Source organism: Mytilus californianus, unplaced genomic scaffold (genome assembly GCF_021869535.1).
Source record: "Mytilus californianus isolate M0D057914Y unplaced genomic scaffold, xbMytCali1.0.p SCAF_8, whole genome shotgun sequence".
In the NCBI taxonomy this organism is placed as follows: domain Eukaryota; kingdom Metazoa; phylum Mollusca; class Bivalvia; order Mytilida; family Mytilidae; genus Mytilus; species Mytilus californianus.
In genome coordinates this window covers 57373953-57388498 of record NW_026262734.1, presented here as the reverse complement: position 1 = coordinate 57388498, position 14546 = coordinate 57373953, and the positions used below count along the sequence as shown (strand labels likewise).

The 14546-nt window shown below is 31.1% G+C and overlaps 1 protein-coding gene across 2 annotated transcripts in view; it reads right to left on the bottom strand.

The window, feature by feature from the left end:
• Positions 1 to 11756: 11756 nt before the first annotated feature.
• LOC127712507 (uncharacterized) overlaps positions 11757 to 14546 on the bottom strand; it is a 44305-nt gene continuing 41515 nt past the window's right edge. For both annotated transcript variants that reach the window (XR_007987107.1, XM_052218983.1), the window contains 2 exons: positions 13623 to 13736; positions 11757 to 12407 (listed from right to left, as the gene is read on the bottom strand). Coding sequence is in view for 1 of the 2 variants with exons in the window: in XM_052218983.1 (XP_052074943.1) it covers positions 12331 to 12407; positions 13623 to 13736 (191 nt within the window). In the remaining variant the exon portion in view is untranslated. The remainder of the gene's footprint in view (positions 12408 to 13622; positions 13737 to 14546) is intronic.

The window sequence follows — 14546 nt, the reverse complement described above, 5'->3', positions numbered from 1 at the left end:
AGTTTTAATAGAAAGTAATTCTGCCAAAAAAATGTGGAAATCTAAATCGACTTTTATAGATCGAAAATATTTATTTATTTATAAGACTTTGATAAATTCAAAATTTTGATTTATTCATAAGACTTTTATAAATTAAAAAAATTGATTTATTCATAAAACTTTTATAAATTAAAAATCTTGATTTATTCATAAGGCGTTTTGCAAATCGTAATTATTCACCAAGCATTCGAAGTCTATATAGCTACTAACACAGTCCTTCACATTATTTAAAACTTTTAATTTCTCATAACTGCATTAACGGATCAAACTACATATACACACAAACAGAAAATTATCAACGGACCGAAGTCTTGCTTACCTGAGCATAACGTACTTTAGTTGTAATTCTGAATAAAGATTTGAAGATTGTTTAATAAGAACATTGATTGAAAAATGTCAAAATGTCAAAACCATAGTGTTTAGAAATTTTTCAATAGGGCATTTAAAGTATTTGTTGTTGTTATCTGGTTACTAAACTATATTTAGGTCTTTTGAAACTTTGATATAATTCACGGAACTAGAACTGAAAGTAATAACTTTGTATTTACGTCCTGTAAATTTTCCGAAAACTGAGCGATATCATAAAATGATTGTCGTATTTGAATGACATAGGATTGTCAAGGTAATACCAATGTCAGTCAATTCTCGGTAAGAGGTATTCAAACTTTTACTATGCCATCAATGACAAAGCAACTGAGGTATTAATAAAGATATGTCTGTCTCATTTGTATTTCGTCAATTGTTTTGTTATCAATAAAGATATGTCTGTCTCATTTGTATTTCGTCAATTGTTTTGTTATTAATAAAGATATGTCTGTCTCTGTTGTATTTCGTCAATTGTTTTGTTATTAATTAGGCCGTTAGCTTCCTTAATTGTATTGTTTAATATTTTCTATGTCGGGGCCTTTTTGATAGTCGACTATACGGTACGGGTTTTTCTCATTGTTGAAGGTTGTACGGTTGCCAATAAATTACATCTACTTCATTTGAACTTTGGTGGTTATTTGTCTTATTTGCAATTGTACCACATCTCCTTTTTTATATATAAAGATTAATGCTATTTAGAATACAAACACGGACAAAATAATGTTGCACTATACAGAATTAAGGTGGCTCGGGTGTCTTCCTCCATCTTAGATTCTGAAGTAGCAGATAACGTTGGTCTAGATCTTTGATTAAATGTGCAAATTTTGAGAGTAGTATGCAATTTATGTGTAAGACTTTTGATATCATTATAGAAAATTGGATGTTTTATCATAACTATTGCTGTAATTTCTCAAAAACACCTTATTTGTGTTTGATTAATTTTTTTTCAACTTTGCCAAATAAGGGGAGATAACTCCGATAAAGTCATTTTTATAATAGAAAGTGTTGTGAATTCACCTATTTTCATCTGTAGCAAGAAAACAAGTTCGGTGACCCCATTTTTTCTTTTTCTTATCTGAAAGCATGTTATAAGAGCTATCTTCTCACATTATATCTTAAAATTCTATCAGGTAGTTTTCTTTTTATCAAACAAAATTTGATCTTCCATGCATTATCTATACAAAATCTGACAATTTTGCACTACCTGTAGCATGAAAAAAAGTCCGGTGACCCATACTTTTTATTATATTTTTGAAAAAAGCATGATAAAAACTTCATTTTGACAAATTATTAAAAAATTCTATCAATTTTAATTAAGACGCCCTAGCCACCTTAAAGACTAGGATTGTTTTGTTCAATCCAACGTTGAGTATGATAAAACTTTATAAAGACTAGAACACACCCGCGAAATCGCGGGTCTGTGACTGAATTAAAGTTCCTTTGCCATATTCCCAGCCTGGATTTTTAGTATTCGTATTGTCATTTGATGAAGTCATAATGATTATGAGGTGCACTGTGTTTCTGCTTTCAACTAACTGGTAGATATTTTTTGGGTCAATGATTGAATTTAGTAGTAGCAATCCCTGTACAAAGCCGAAGTTTAGGTGTGATAATGACCCGTGTATATAGCAAATCCCAATTACACCGTTTAGTAGTGCGCCTGACAGAGGCTTAAGGTGGCACGGTAGTATTTACATTCCGCAATTTAGGTAGCTCTTTTGTGTATCCTTCTTAAGTCAATGTATCTGAACAGTATGATTAGACAAAAATACAGTATCTACTGAACATACTTTCCCAAACGTTCGATTTCTAGGTTTATCATTCAAAAATTTATTAAGGGCAACTAGAATAAAAACAACCCTTAAATTCCACCTTTGGGAGTGAAAATGCCAATTCAGCAAATTTTGCCTGAAATGTGAGTAATAATGTTAAAATTTACCTATAAAGTAGAACTTTATAATTCTTATGTAACTTGCAATATATTTCTTATCATGAATGCTCGCTTTAAAGTCATATGAAACGAGTGACTGGTGAAAAAAATGTTAATCCAATTATTGAACCAATGCATGCATATATCATAAACTTAGTCTTCTGTGCACGAATTTATCATGTTTTATGCATTCATTTCGTATAATAGTCGAAAAAAATTTTCACTCCGTCAGTTTTGTTGTGAAAATATGGTAGCTACATGTAATTAATTGTCGTGTTTTGAAGCTGAAATGTACCGATAGTCATCTTTGTAAACAATTTACAAAGAAGCATGGTTATCCAGGTAAGCAAGTGTATAACATGTACAATAAGATATAGTTAATTTCGATGACGGAGCGATGTTAACGTTTGTTGACTCTTTCTGCCAATTTGGTTTTCTCCTTCGCACTTGCTTATTGCGATCAACGAATGTTTACGAGAATGATCACGCTGAGGTAACCGCACACGGAGAACATGTAGGCAGATTGTTGTCTGGAAGCCAACAATTAAAAAAAAGGAAATTTCATTTGAATTTGGACGAATTAAAGAATTTTCTTCAGAAAAAAAGTATATTTATATAAGTTTTATTATAAAAACTAGCCATCTAGTTATAAAAACAAATGCATCATTTTTTTCTAATTTGAAGTTTCATATGATTTTATCTTTTTGCAGTGTTAGAAACATGTGTAACAACTAAAATTTGTAACGCGACATATTTTATGTGCCTGTACATCCTATAATTTTCACCGAAATAAGTCAAGTTCATTATTTTTTATTTTTTATCCAAACAAGTACAGCTATACTAGTTTTCTTCAGGTTTATTTGTAGCTCTGTGGTAACATGACACCAGTAAGATATTCTTGGGACCAGTAAGTGGTTAAGGGGTCCTTACTTATTCAATTAGCCCCCATATTTAGCTAAAATAGATGAATTTAATTGAAAAGACAAAAGAGACAAACAGTCAACTTAGAGATATATTCTAGTACATATATTGTAAAAAGATTTAAGAATAATAGCTTACTGTCATCTAAAGAATTTCGTTATGTTGCCTTCATAATCTAGAAATGCTTATAGGAATGTAAGGCGTGCTGTTAAATATGGAATGGACTTGACAATCTTTTTTCAAGATTTGATACTTCTACTATTTCTTTCAGTCAGTTTAACTCGAAATAGTGTTGGCAATCCAAACATTCATCTTGAAGCACAATGCTTTACTTCTGTGCTGATTTGAAACATTATATATTTGGCTTTAGTTCACTCCTTTAGTGAAAGTGGTAAGATGAAAAAAAGTTTATTTTGTATTAGTAAGTAATTACTTAAGTCAATGTATCTAAAATGTGATTGGATAAAAAATACATCATCTACTGAACATACTTTCCCAAACTGAGGGATGAATCAGGTGTAGAAAAATATGAAATAATTTTACATGCAGGGGAAAAAGAATTTGTGTATTCATTGCTTGATAAAAGACATAAAAGAACTAGTGGCCTTCGGTTTATAAAGATAGCATAAAAAGTAAACGGTCATGACACATATTCAAATAAATTTCTGAATGTTATATTGCGTATATAAAGTGGTGAAAATTCTAAAAAGGCTATCATTATCCCTACGTGCAAGAAAATAATACCATGCTCCTGAACGTATATTTTAATAGGTGACAGATACTATAGGTTTCGGTGACGGATTCGACCCAGAACTTGTTAACTATTGGTAATGTTAATTATGTAAAAAAAGGCCCTGAAATGGTGAAATTTTTAACCAACACCATAGTGCTATTATATTAGTTATAAATACAGTTGAACTCTTTGATTCGTCGAATTTACGTCATGCCGGCTAACGAATCTGACCTCGTTATTTTAGTAGTATGGATAAGGAGATATGGCACAATGAATGAATAGCAATGAAACACCTTAAAAAAACCGCCATATAGACAGCAGTGGATCACCATAAAGCCTTCAACAATAACCACAATTAACAAGTAAAATACTATTAGAGCATTTCACTATTGACACGACATGACCTTGTGTCTACTTAATACTTTTCCTTCCCCTGAATATGACTTATTTATCACGGATATCGAAACGTCGATTGAACTTCAACTGGATATGTGAAAGATAAGAAGATGTTATATAAATGACAAGAAGGAAACTGTCGTTACCACATGAATCCATATGAGGTACATTTAAACAATTATCTATCCGATTTTACGACCTTCAATAACGAGTTGACCAATGTCGTATAGGCAGCTATATTGAAAAGCATCGACATGACGAAACATGAAACAGTTCAAACGACAAAACAATCGGTTCGTCTTAAATGACAAACTAATTCAAGAAATTATATAACAATTCAGATGTATGTACTCAATAAATCGTCGTAACACGCAAATATCCAACTTCATATCTGCTTTGCTGCAGAATCGCTGTGCTAATCTCTTCTTTTCTCTAAGCTGTCTGCATCGATATTACACGTTCATGAACACATCTTTTAAACGCTCTAAAGATGTAAAGAACTGGTTCAGTTTACTCTTATTCATTAAACGCCTCTGATAACTAACAGGACACTTGAGAACCATTGTGGAGATAAAATACGGATAACGGATCCTAACTGTGCAAATTTTCAAAGACAATAATTTTTTTGACAAATCAATAGCCGGCAAAAAAAAAAAAACGAAAAAGGATGCAGATTCCTTTCCAGTTGCCGACTCATTTTATGTCTCGACTGCAATGAAGGTCACAGAAATCGACACATATGGGTTGTTTTGTCTTCGACGAGGACGAACGCTACGGCGACGGCGTCAACAATTGCTATGTTTTCTGCTTATTTCAGTTTGATAGGAACTACTTGTGATAGATCGTTGATAGTTACTATGAATTTGCATTACCATCAGTACATATCAGTTTTACGACTATTTTAGGCCCTACTCTCTATGAAATGGTCCATTGACTTTGAATTAGTACACCATTTTCAATGTTAAGTTTTCTGCTTACGTTAGTTTGATTGGTATTACTTGTGAAAGATCAAAGATATTCTGTATGAAGTCGCGTTTTGTCAGTAAATATCAGTTTAACGACTATTTTCAGAGACCCTTCCCCTTAGGATATGGTCCAGTGACTTTGAATGAATTAGCAATTTTCAATTTTAAGTTTTCTGCTCAAGTCAGTTCAATAGGATCTACGTATGATAGGTCAATGATATTCTGTTTGAAGTCGCATTTCAATAAGTACATATCAGTTTAACGACTATTTTGAGAGGCCCTGCTCCCTAGAACATGGTTCAGTAACTTTGAATTAATTAGCAATTTTCAATGTTAAGTTTTAATGCTTAAGTTATATTGTTGAAACTATTTTCAGTAGACAATGATATTTGCTATATAATTACATTTCTGTCTCTACAGCTCAGTTTGTCGACCATTTTTAGGCCCTGCCCACTAGATCATGATTCAGTGACTGGACTGATAAGCAATGTAGCTGTCCATCAGATAGTCTTTTTCGGAGTTCTTTGCCAATAGGTGAGACATATCTTTGTGTTTACAGTTTTGTAAATACTGCCGCCGCGGACGGATGTCATGGAAATGAAAGTGACATTTTTATAAATCCAGTGGCCAAGCTACAGTATAAATAACCACTGTGAATCTTAGAGTTTAGGTTAACAATATGTTTAAGAAAAAGTTATATGTTTTGTCATAAAATTAAAACTGTTTTAACAAAACCTTAGACTATCAAATCCGTGGTAAAACGTAGATCGTTCTTTCTTATTTTATAGATTATTTGAGCTTTTTGTTTGGTGGAGGGGGGATTGAAAGATTTTTCAACACATTGTCTGTTTTGCTATGACACCTCATTTTGTTTTATTCGTAAATTACCTCATGAACACATCTTTGAAACGCTCTAAAATTGTAAAGATATGGTTCAGTTTACTCTTATTCATTAAACGCTTCTGATAACTTACAGGAGACTTGAGAAGCATTCTGGAGATAAAATACAGATGACCGATCCTAACTATGCACATTTTTAAGGACAAGAGTTTTTTTGATAAACTGATAGCCGGCAAATAAACGAAAAAGGATGCAGAATTTTTTCAAGTTGCCGACTCATTTGATGATTCCACTGCGATGAAGTTCACAGAAATCGACACATAAGGGTTATTTTGTCTTCGACGACGACGAGGTCGACGGCGACAGCGTCAACAGTTGTAAAGTTTTTTGCTTATTTCAGTTTGATAGGAACTACTTGTGATAGATCGTTGATATTTACTTTTGAGTTACATAATTATCAGTACATATCAGTTTGACGACTTTTTTTAGGCCCCGCTCCTTAGGACATGGTAACTATATTGACTTTGAAGTAATAAGTAATTTTCAATTTTTAGTTTTCTGAATAAGTTAGTTTGATTGGATCTACTTGTGCATGTTGTGGTAAACATTAAAAAATCAATGATATTTTGTATGAAGTCGCATTTTATCGGTCTAGTGACTTGGAATTAATTAGCAATTTTTAATGTTGAGTTTTAATGCTTAAGTTATATTTGTAGGAATTTTTTACAGTTAACAACCATATTTTTTATAAAGTTAAATTATGTCTGTAGATCTCAGTTTGTCAACCATTTTTAGGCCCTGACCACAATTTATGTTTACAATATTTTTAAGAAACAGTTCAATGTGTATCATAAAATGAAAAAAGTTGTAAATAAAACCTTACACTATCAAATCAGTGGTGAAAAGGAAATTGCTATTGCTGATTTTATAGATTATTAGAGCTTTTTGTTTGAAGGGATTGAGAGATTTTTCAATATATTGTCTGTTTTTCAATTGGAATTAACTGGTATGACGCCTCAATTTGTTTTATTCTCAAATAATCTTGATGCTTATTCTATGGGCTTTGGTCAACAATAACAAGGTCGTAGATCCCCGCGTTCCTCTATGCATGATATATTTTCGTCATTATTAGTTTGGTGACTTTAATGTTCACTGTTTTTATCCACATTTACTAAACATAGTCATACAAACAAACAAATCTGATTCACACATTGACATAAATGTAGAACAGTGCGGATCGGCTGATATTTGACTTTACGTCAAAAGAAGAGACTTTAATATAGATATACTCTGTTGAAACCTTGAAGCAATACCTTGAGTAGTTAAATATTCGACATATCGTGCTTGTGTGGAAGTTACTTGGCTTGTGGTTGTTTCCGGATTCTATCTACGAAAGTGGTCTCAGAATGTATATGCAATAGGTTACCACTAAAATATTGTTGTGTTTTAGTTCCTCTCGTTTGTTTCACCATAGGCAAATTGTCATAAGATGGATGCATATATTAACAAAAAGGCAATTACTGATTTCCATTCCGTTTAACATGCATGTAGGTTTAAACATTAATTTTTCAAGTTTAAATGAAGTATGTTTGGCTATTTTGTTAATGTATAGTCATATTATTTTTAACGTATGTAAAGATTATATTGGGCTGTCTGTCATATTTGTCTCTTTTTGTTGTTTCTTCACAGTTACTCATTCTTATGAATAACATCTGTCGATGGTATATATTTATTTTGATTTGACATTAAACATCTGAATGCATCTACCAATCCGGTACCATGGTATGCCCAATTGACAAATATGGCTATAATTTGAACATCAGTTGACCCACTGGTGTTAAAAGAAATACTATAATTTAAAGTAGACTTTGGTGTTTAGTATTAGAATGCAACAAAATATAAAATCTATCTTTGACGGTTTATATCTCGATCAAAGATAGATTTATATTTTAAGTTTGATAGCAAGATATTTATTGCATTTTGCGGCAAAGCAGGTCAAGCGAACTTCTTTGATATTATGTACTTCACAGACACAATATTACATGCATGCACATGAATCAGACTCAGATTGATTAACTTCATTGTATTTTTAAAATTAGTGTATTTCGTTATGTTAAAGTTATTATTTTTATCAATCAAAGTATCTAATTACTTACAGAAATATGATTGAAATTAAATTTGGCAAAAGACTAATACAATAACTGCATGATATGGTTTGACATTGGTATTTGAGTTTCTTATAACTTGCATCTTGACAAAATTGTAATGGCTTTTCCAATGAATGATTTTATAACGTTTGATGACCAGAAACAATTATTCATAAAAAAAAACCAGACAGCACCTTGGTAAAAAAAGAAGGAAAAAGAAAGAAAGTACAAAACAAACCAAAATAATAATTCTCAAAAACTAACGATTAATTGGCATTCTCCGTGTTGCTTATTTCGTTTGAAAAATACGTGCTCAATTGCATCGTTGAAGTCAAAAAGGAAAATAACAAGACGAAAGTGTAAAGCGGATATCGTTTCAATTTACTGGGAACACTTTTTATTTGAAGCGGTCATTTTGTTCTGAACAGTTCCTAACAGAGTGAACGGAAAATCGTTATGTCAACGTTCACTAGAGTATAAGGACGTGTGCTCGAAGAACAATCTAATGTGTATTATCAAAACAGTGTTTGCAAGATTTATTTTCATTTGCACTGCATGTGTTAGCTGTTTCTCGCAATATTAGATTCAGAAAATATACAAATTACTTCTTGCACACGCGTTATCGTGTCGATGGACGAATACCCTTATATCTTTAAAGTTTTCAAAGCAAGTTTGTTGACACGCGAGATTTTGTCAATTTACCTCTAAAATAAACTATTTGAATTACACACACATATTTGTTCTTAGTGAATTTCCCTTATAAACAATACTCACAATAGTTAACCTTCATGTATCTAACAATCTTGAAAACAAACTATTGTATACTTTCGTTGATAAGGGATGTTTATACCGTTTTATCTGTCCATCTTAAAAAAATGTCCGTAACATGTTTACTCAATATCAGAGTAATTTATTATTATGCTCTATGTGAACATGCAATACCATGAGATGCGGTTTCAGATTCATCAATCCTAAACTACTTTGTCTACGAAATACTTATATATTCAATTAGATAATGGCTCTAAATGAAAGTATCGACGCATTATATCGGTTACTAATAAGCGAGACTTTCTGAGGTTTCTCATCATGCTTCATGCTTCACGGTTTAATTTCTTTTATACATGTTCCGATTTATCACTCACTAACATTTTTTAACTAAGTACCTATATACTCAACCAAATAATTACCTTGTACAGATCTTTTCGCACTTTCTTATGTAACTACCCATTAGATCATCCTTACAATTTATTTTAGGTTATGTGAACATGTTTTGTGATTTATTTTCCAGGTTAATCGAGAATCGAATTCCTTTTTATTGAATACTCATTTATCTAAAACATAGTTGCATAATATGATTGTGGTATGATATTGGTCTAGAAATCAACAAAACATATTTAACATCTTGGATTTTCTTGTTCACCGGCTTAACAGAATTACATGCGTTGTCATGCTAAGCATACCCTACTTGCAATGTCAGGTATCGACAATAAGAACGTAGATGCTCATAGACCAAAAAGAGCGCTCACATGATACAATTCATCATTGAAAAGGCGATGACCAGCTCTAAAGCCATTCAGTTTAGATAATCTTGAGAAGTCCATTCCCCATATTGAAATATCTAAAGTTTAGACAAACAGAAAATTAGGGTTTTACAGATCCGAGAAGTATTCATAAGTAAGAACTTAGTATTGTAAAGCTTCTGTGTTCTAATCATTGGTCCTTAATCAAAATGTGAAGTATAACATCTATAGTTGGACACCATGCGTTGCCGATATCAGATAAAAAAAACTCAGCTATATTGCTTGCTTTCAAATGTACTCTAATATTACAATTAACAGAGTTTCAAAGACAACTTTCTTGCAAGACATCGTCATAAGTTTAGTTTAAATTCAACAAACCATTTTATTAATTTAGATGTAAAGGGATTAAAGATTTTCCCATACCTCACAAACATATGAAAAAAAATTATTTCTGCATTTGCACCTAGTGCAAGAACTGCTGTCCTGCGTATAAGTTGATGTATGTCTGGTTCTGCTTTATAGTTGGCGACGAGACCATTGACTGCACTTTACGCCTAATACACTAAGTATGGCGGATTAACAACCGTGGTCAGAATAATCTGACAGAATTATGGACAGCAGCTTTTTAATAAATGACGAAAGTTGTTGGGTGCTGGTGAATGTGCTGTTGGGTGCAAGAAGTCCTTAGTAGCGTAACGACCCTTGTGTAGATGTTCCCTGGTGAAAGTGCAAAGGACAGTGGAAAAATATCTCAATCAACAAGTGCATGTAAAGTAGATCAGTGTAAATGAGTTTTATACATTTTTTAAATTGCATGCCTTATTTCTAAATTGATTAAAAAAAAATGTTATAAAAAATACGGTATTGATATGTGTTTTATAAATTAATGCAACATTATAGATATATTTCATAACTAAGAAATGCTATACTATTGTATCAAAAGTGAATTAATCTGATGATTTAACCATATCCTATTTTCTACATTTAGGCAATTGATATAACAATAGTTTCAAATGCAACATACAATATCATTTTTTTTTTATTTACCTTTATTAACGAATTGTTATTCTAAAATTAAAAACCTCATATAACATTTTGTTGAATATATATATTAAAAAAAAACTGATTAGGAAGTAAGGTATTGATAATTACTTGGAATCCATCATATACGCCAATTAATCACATTAAAAAGAAAATCCAAGGCAACCATAGAGTTTTTTTTATGCTATGAGCATAAGATAAAGAACGGATTTCTCTCCACTGGATAGTTATGTTACAAATGTTTCAACAAAACATACTAGGTAAAGATGCAATAATACTTAAAGTTACTGGCAGATAGTTCAAATCCAATAATAACTTATACATGTTATAAAAATCATACTTAAATATCATAAATCAGAATTGTTAAACACAGATGGTATTAAATGAATCCAGCGAACCGATCCTGTGTATTGTTATTCAGATCCTATTTGAGAAATTTGGTTCTCGCATTTAATATAAGTCAGATAGCATTTCTAGTGCAATTTTTTTTCTTCTACTGATGGACATAGTTTGTGTATTTGCATTTAGCAAATGTAATTTTGTCTGTCGTGAATAATGAATGGAACGATGGAGTTATAACTTAACTTACAACCTCACCATATAGCTTATTAAATATTAAAAAAATCAATTGATCATTATAGATAAAGGATTCCAAACATCAAGTTAAGTTTGATTCATATATATATATACATTGATGAGATGTTTATTTCAATACGCCCATTTCGGAATTATCCACTTTTAAGAAGAAAAAACTCCTGCAGAAAGATATTGGACAGCATTGAAATAAATTCTATGATAAACTTGTACATGTTTTATCATATAACCAGATCGAGTTTTGTTTCGATTAAAAACTGGAGATTTAGAGTTGCAAACTTCTTTACTTGTTTTTAATGAAAAAGAAACAAACAAGATAACACACATGTGCAAACATATAAATTGTCTGTTCTTATAACCGAGTAAATGTTATAGTATGCGGACAAAATGAAAGTGCATGTGTTTTTCGTAACCTATAATAACGAATATAAGAATAAAAATCGTCTATATCGGCATTGTCCTACTCTCTACGACAATAAGGAGATATGGTAGGATTTTAATTGAGAAAACTATCCAACAGAGTCCAAGTGGAACGGATCTTCAACAATCATAAAAAACCCAAACCGTCTAAATAAGTTAATTTTCAGACGTTGATTACTTTTTTCTATCTTGTATTTTACCCAGGCCAAATATATCATTTTCTTTTAGAATCTTAAACAAATTTTGTTCTGGTTTTTTTTCCATTTTTCATGTCGGGGCCTTTTATAGCCAACTATACGGTATGGTTCTTTCTCATTGTTGAAGGCCGTATAGTTGTCCAATTATTGCTTAAATCCACTTCATTTGAACAAGTGGTGAGTGGTTGTCCCATTGGCTATGGTACCATATCTCCTTATTGTTATCTATAAATCATTGGCTGTCTATAATTATAATACACACTCATCTCCGTCTGGTCATGACGGCGTCTTCTTTTTACTAAAAAAATAAATACATATTTAACAATGGACCAACAATAAACAAAGTTATAAGTACTAAACAATATATGCGTAGTGTAATACATAAAATGAAAATTAGTGTGAGAAAAAAGAAAATACAATTAAAAGGTGGCTGAAAAGAAACCCGAGATTAACATATAAAGGTATTAAAGATAGCCCAGAGTCTTTTTTCATGTATCAGATAATGCAAGTTTCAACAGTTACACCCATCTGGATTTAAGTAAGTGTATTTCTTCAATGAATTTTAAGCTGTGATGACAATATATTACGTTTTGAAAATGTTGTTTCAAAATAGTAATAGAGAACATTGAAAGATGGAGAAACAAAACACGTTTTATAAGTTTTTCGATGTTTTATTGATTATTAATAACAGCAATAAAATAATCAGTGATTACTATAATATGTTATTTAATATTTTACATATACTCTATCACTAAAGTGACCTTAGATAGATTTGTGAACTTTTTGTCAATTATGAATGAGGTTAATTTTCAGCATAAGCAATTGAATACAGTGAGCTTGCATAAGAAAACGACAAGAATTAATTGAAACGGTGTTCATGAGTATTGTATATATATTTTTAACCTATGATCGCTGGTCATTCACCCTATATATCGATTGAAATATTTTGTTTTGAAATGATATGTATCGAACTCTCCTTTATTTTACCACCATTGGAGGTTGATTGAATGCTCATAACATGTTATTTAAAACTGCAACATGTGTATATGCACATCATAAGCAAAGTAAGGAACTTCTGTGTTTGTCTGAAGCTTTATTTTTATGTTATTGCATTGTTCTGTTAAACCCTTGGTATTGATTACAGTTCTATCTTATAGTGTTGATCAATTCATTTTAAAATTTTCATGTTTTTTTAAAACCGGACCAGATAAAAAGGACACAAATCTATTTTGAAAAGCTGTTTTTCATGGTTTTTAAGCAACATTTCTTTTATTTTTATTAAATACGATTAAACTGACACAGTTTTATATTTTTTACCAAAATCTATGAATTCAGTGAGGTATTGTACAAATGTCAATGAGACATCAAACAAACTAGAAAAAAGAAAACAATATTATCTAGAGTCAATAAACAGTCTGTTCTCCAATAGACATGTTTCTATAACAAATGTCAAGCTTCTAATCGCCTCGTGTTTATAATATCAAAAATCTGCCAGCTCAATTAAAATACTTACCGTATATCCACAACAGTATTATAACCACCAATACGAATAGAAATATCAAAGCTACTATTCCAATCAATTTTACAGGCGTTGACCAGTAAGGGTTATTCACATTAGAAAATGGTACTGAAAATATAAACAAATGTTCATAATTTGAATGAAATATCTTGATTGACTATGTTCGACACTAGTAAAATGTCTATGTATATAACTGCGTTCATCTCCAAAATGGTTGTCACTGTTTCTGTATATATTTAATACACTATTTAGTGTTGGTTTTTGTTACTGTTTGTTTCCAAAAGGCAATGTGGTGCCCTGAACCAAACATAAAATTTCAGTTTCAAATGGCAAACTTGAAATAAAAATCATGGAAGCCATTTTTTTTCTAAATCATTTTATAGCAGTTAAACAAGAGCCACAACGAACAGACAAATAAAACATCCAGTGACAAAAATTCAAATACGTTTGCCTTAAAATGTACGTCTTAGACGTTAATCCATCGTTGTAAGCCATTTTTTTTTTTATTAACTTTACCTTTTCACCTGTCAATTTTTGGGAATAGACACGCTTGCTGTTGAATAGAATTTAACATATACCTTAAATTCATTGAAAAGTGACCAATATATTGTCATGATTATATCTTTAATCTTTAAGAGAGTAAAAATATTAATTAATACAGATTTTTTTGTGACAAAAATCTTGTTTATATAAATAAGAACAAAAGCAAACGCCGCACATTTCTGATAGGACTTTAGCATACGCAATTTACATGATTTACACATGTTTCATCAAAACTTGATACAACTTTGTATGAAGAAAGGCGGCAGTCTTTTGAGTTTTTTTTTGTAGTTATTAAATAAATCAAAATGAAGGAATTAAGTATGTTGAGGACTAAAGGTAAACTAATTACTTATGGTATGTCACCAGTGGAATTCA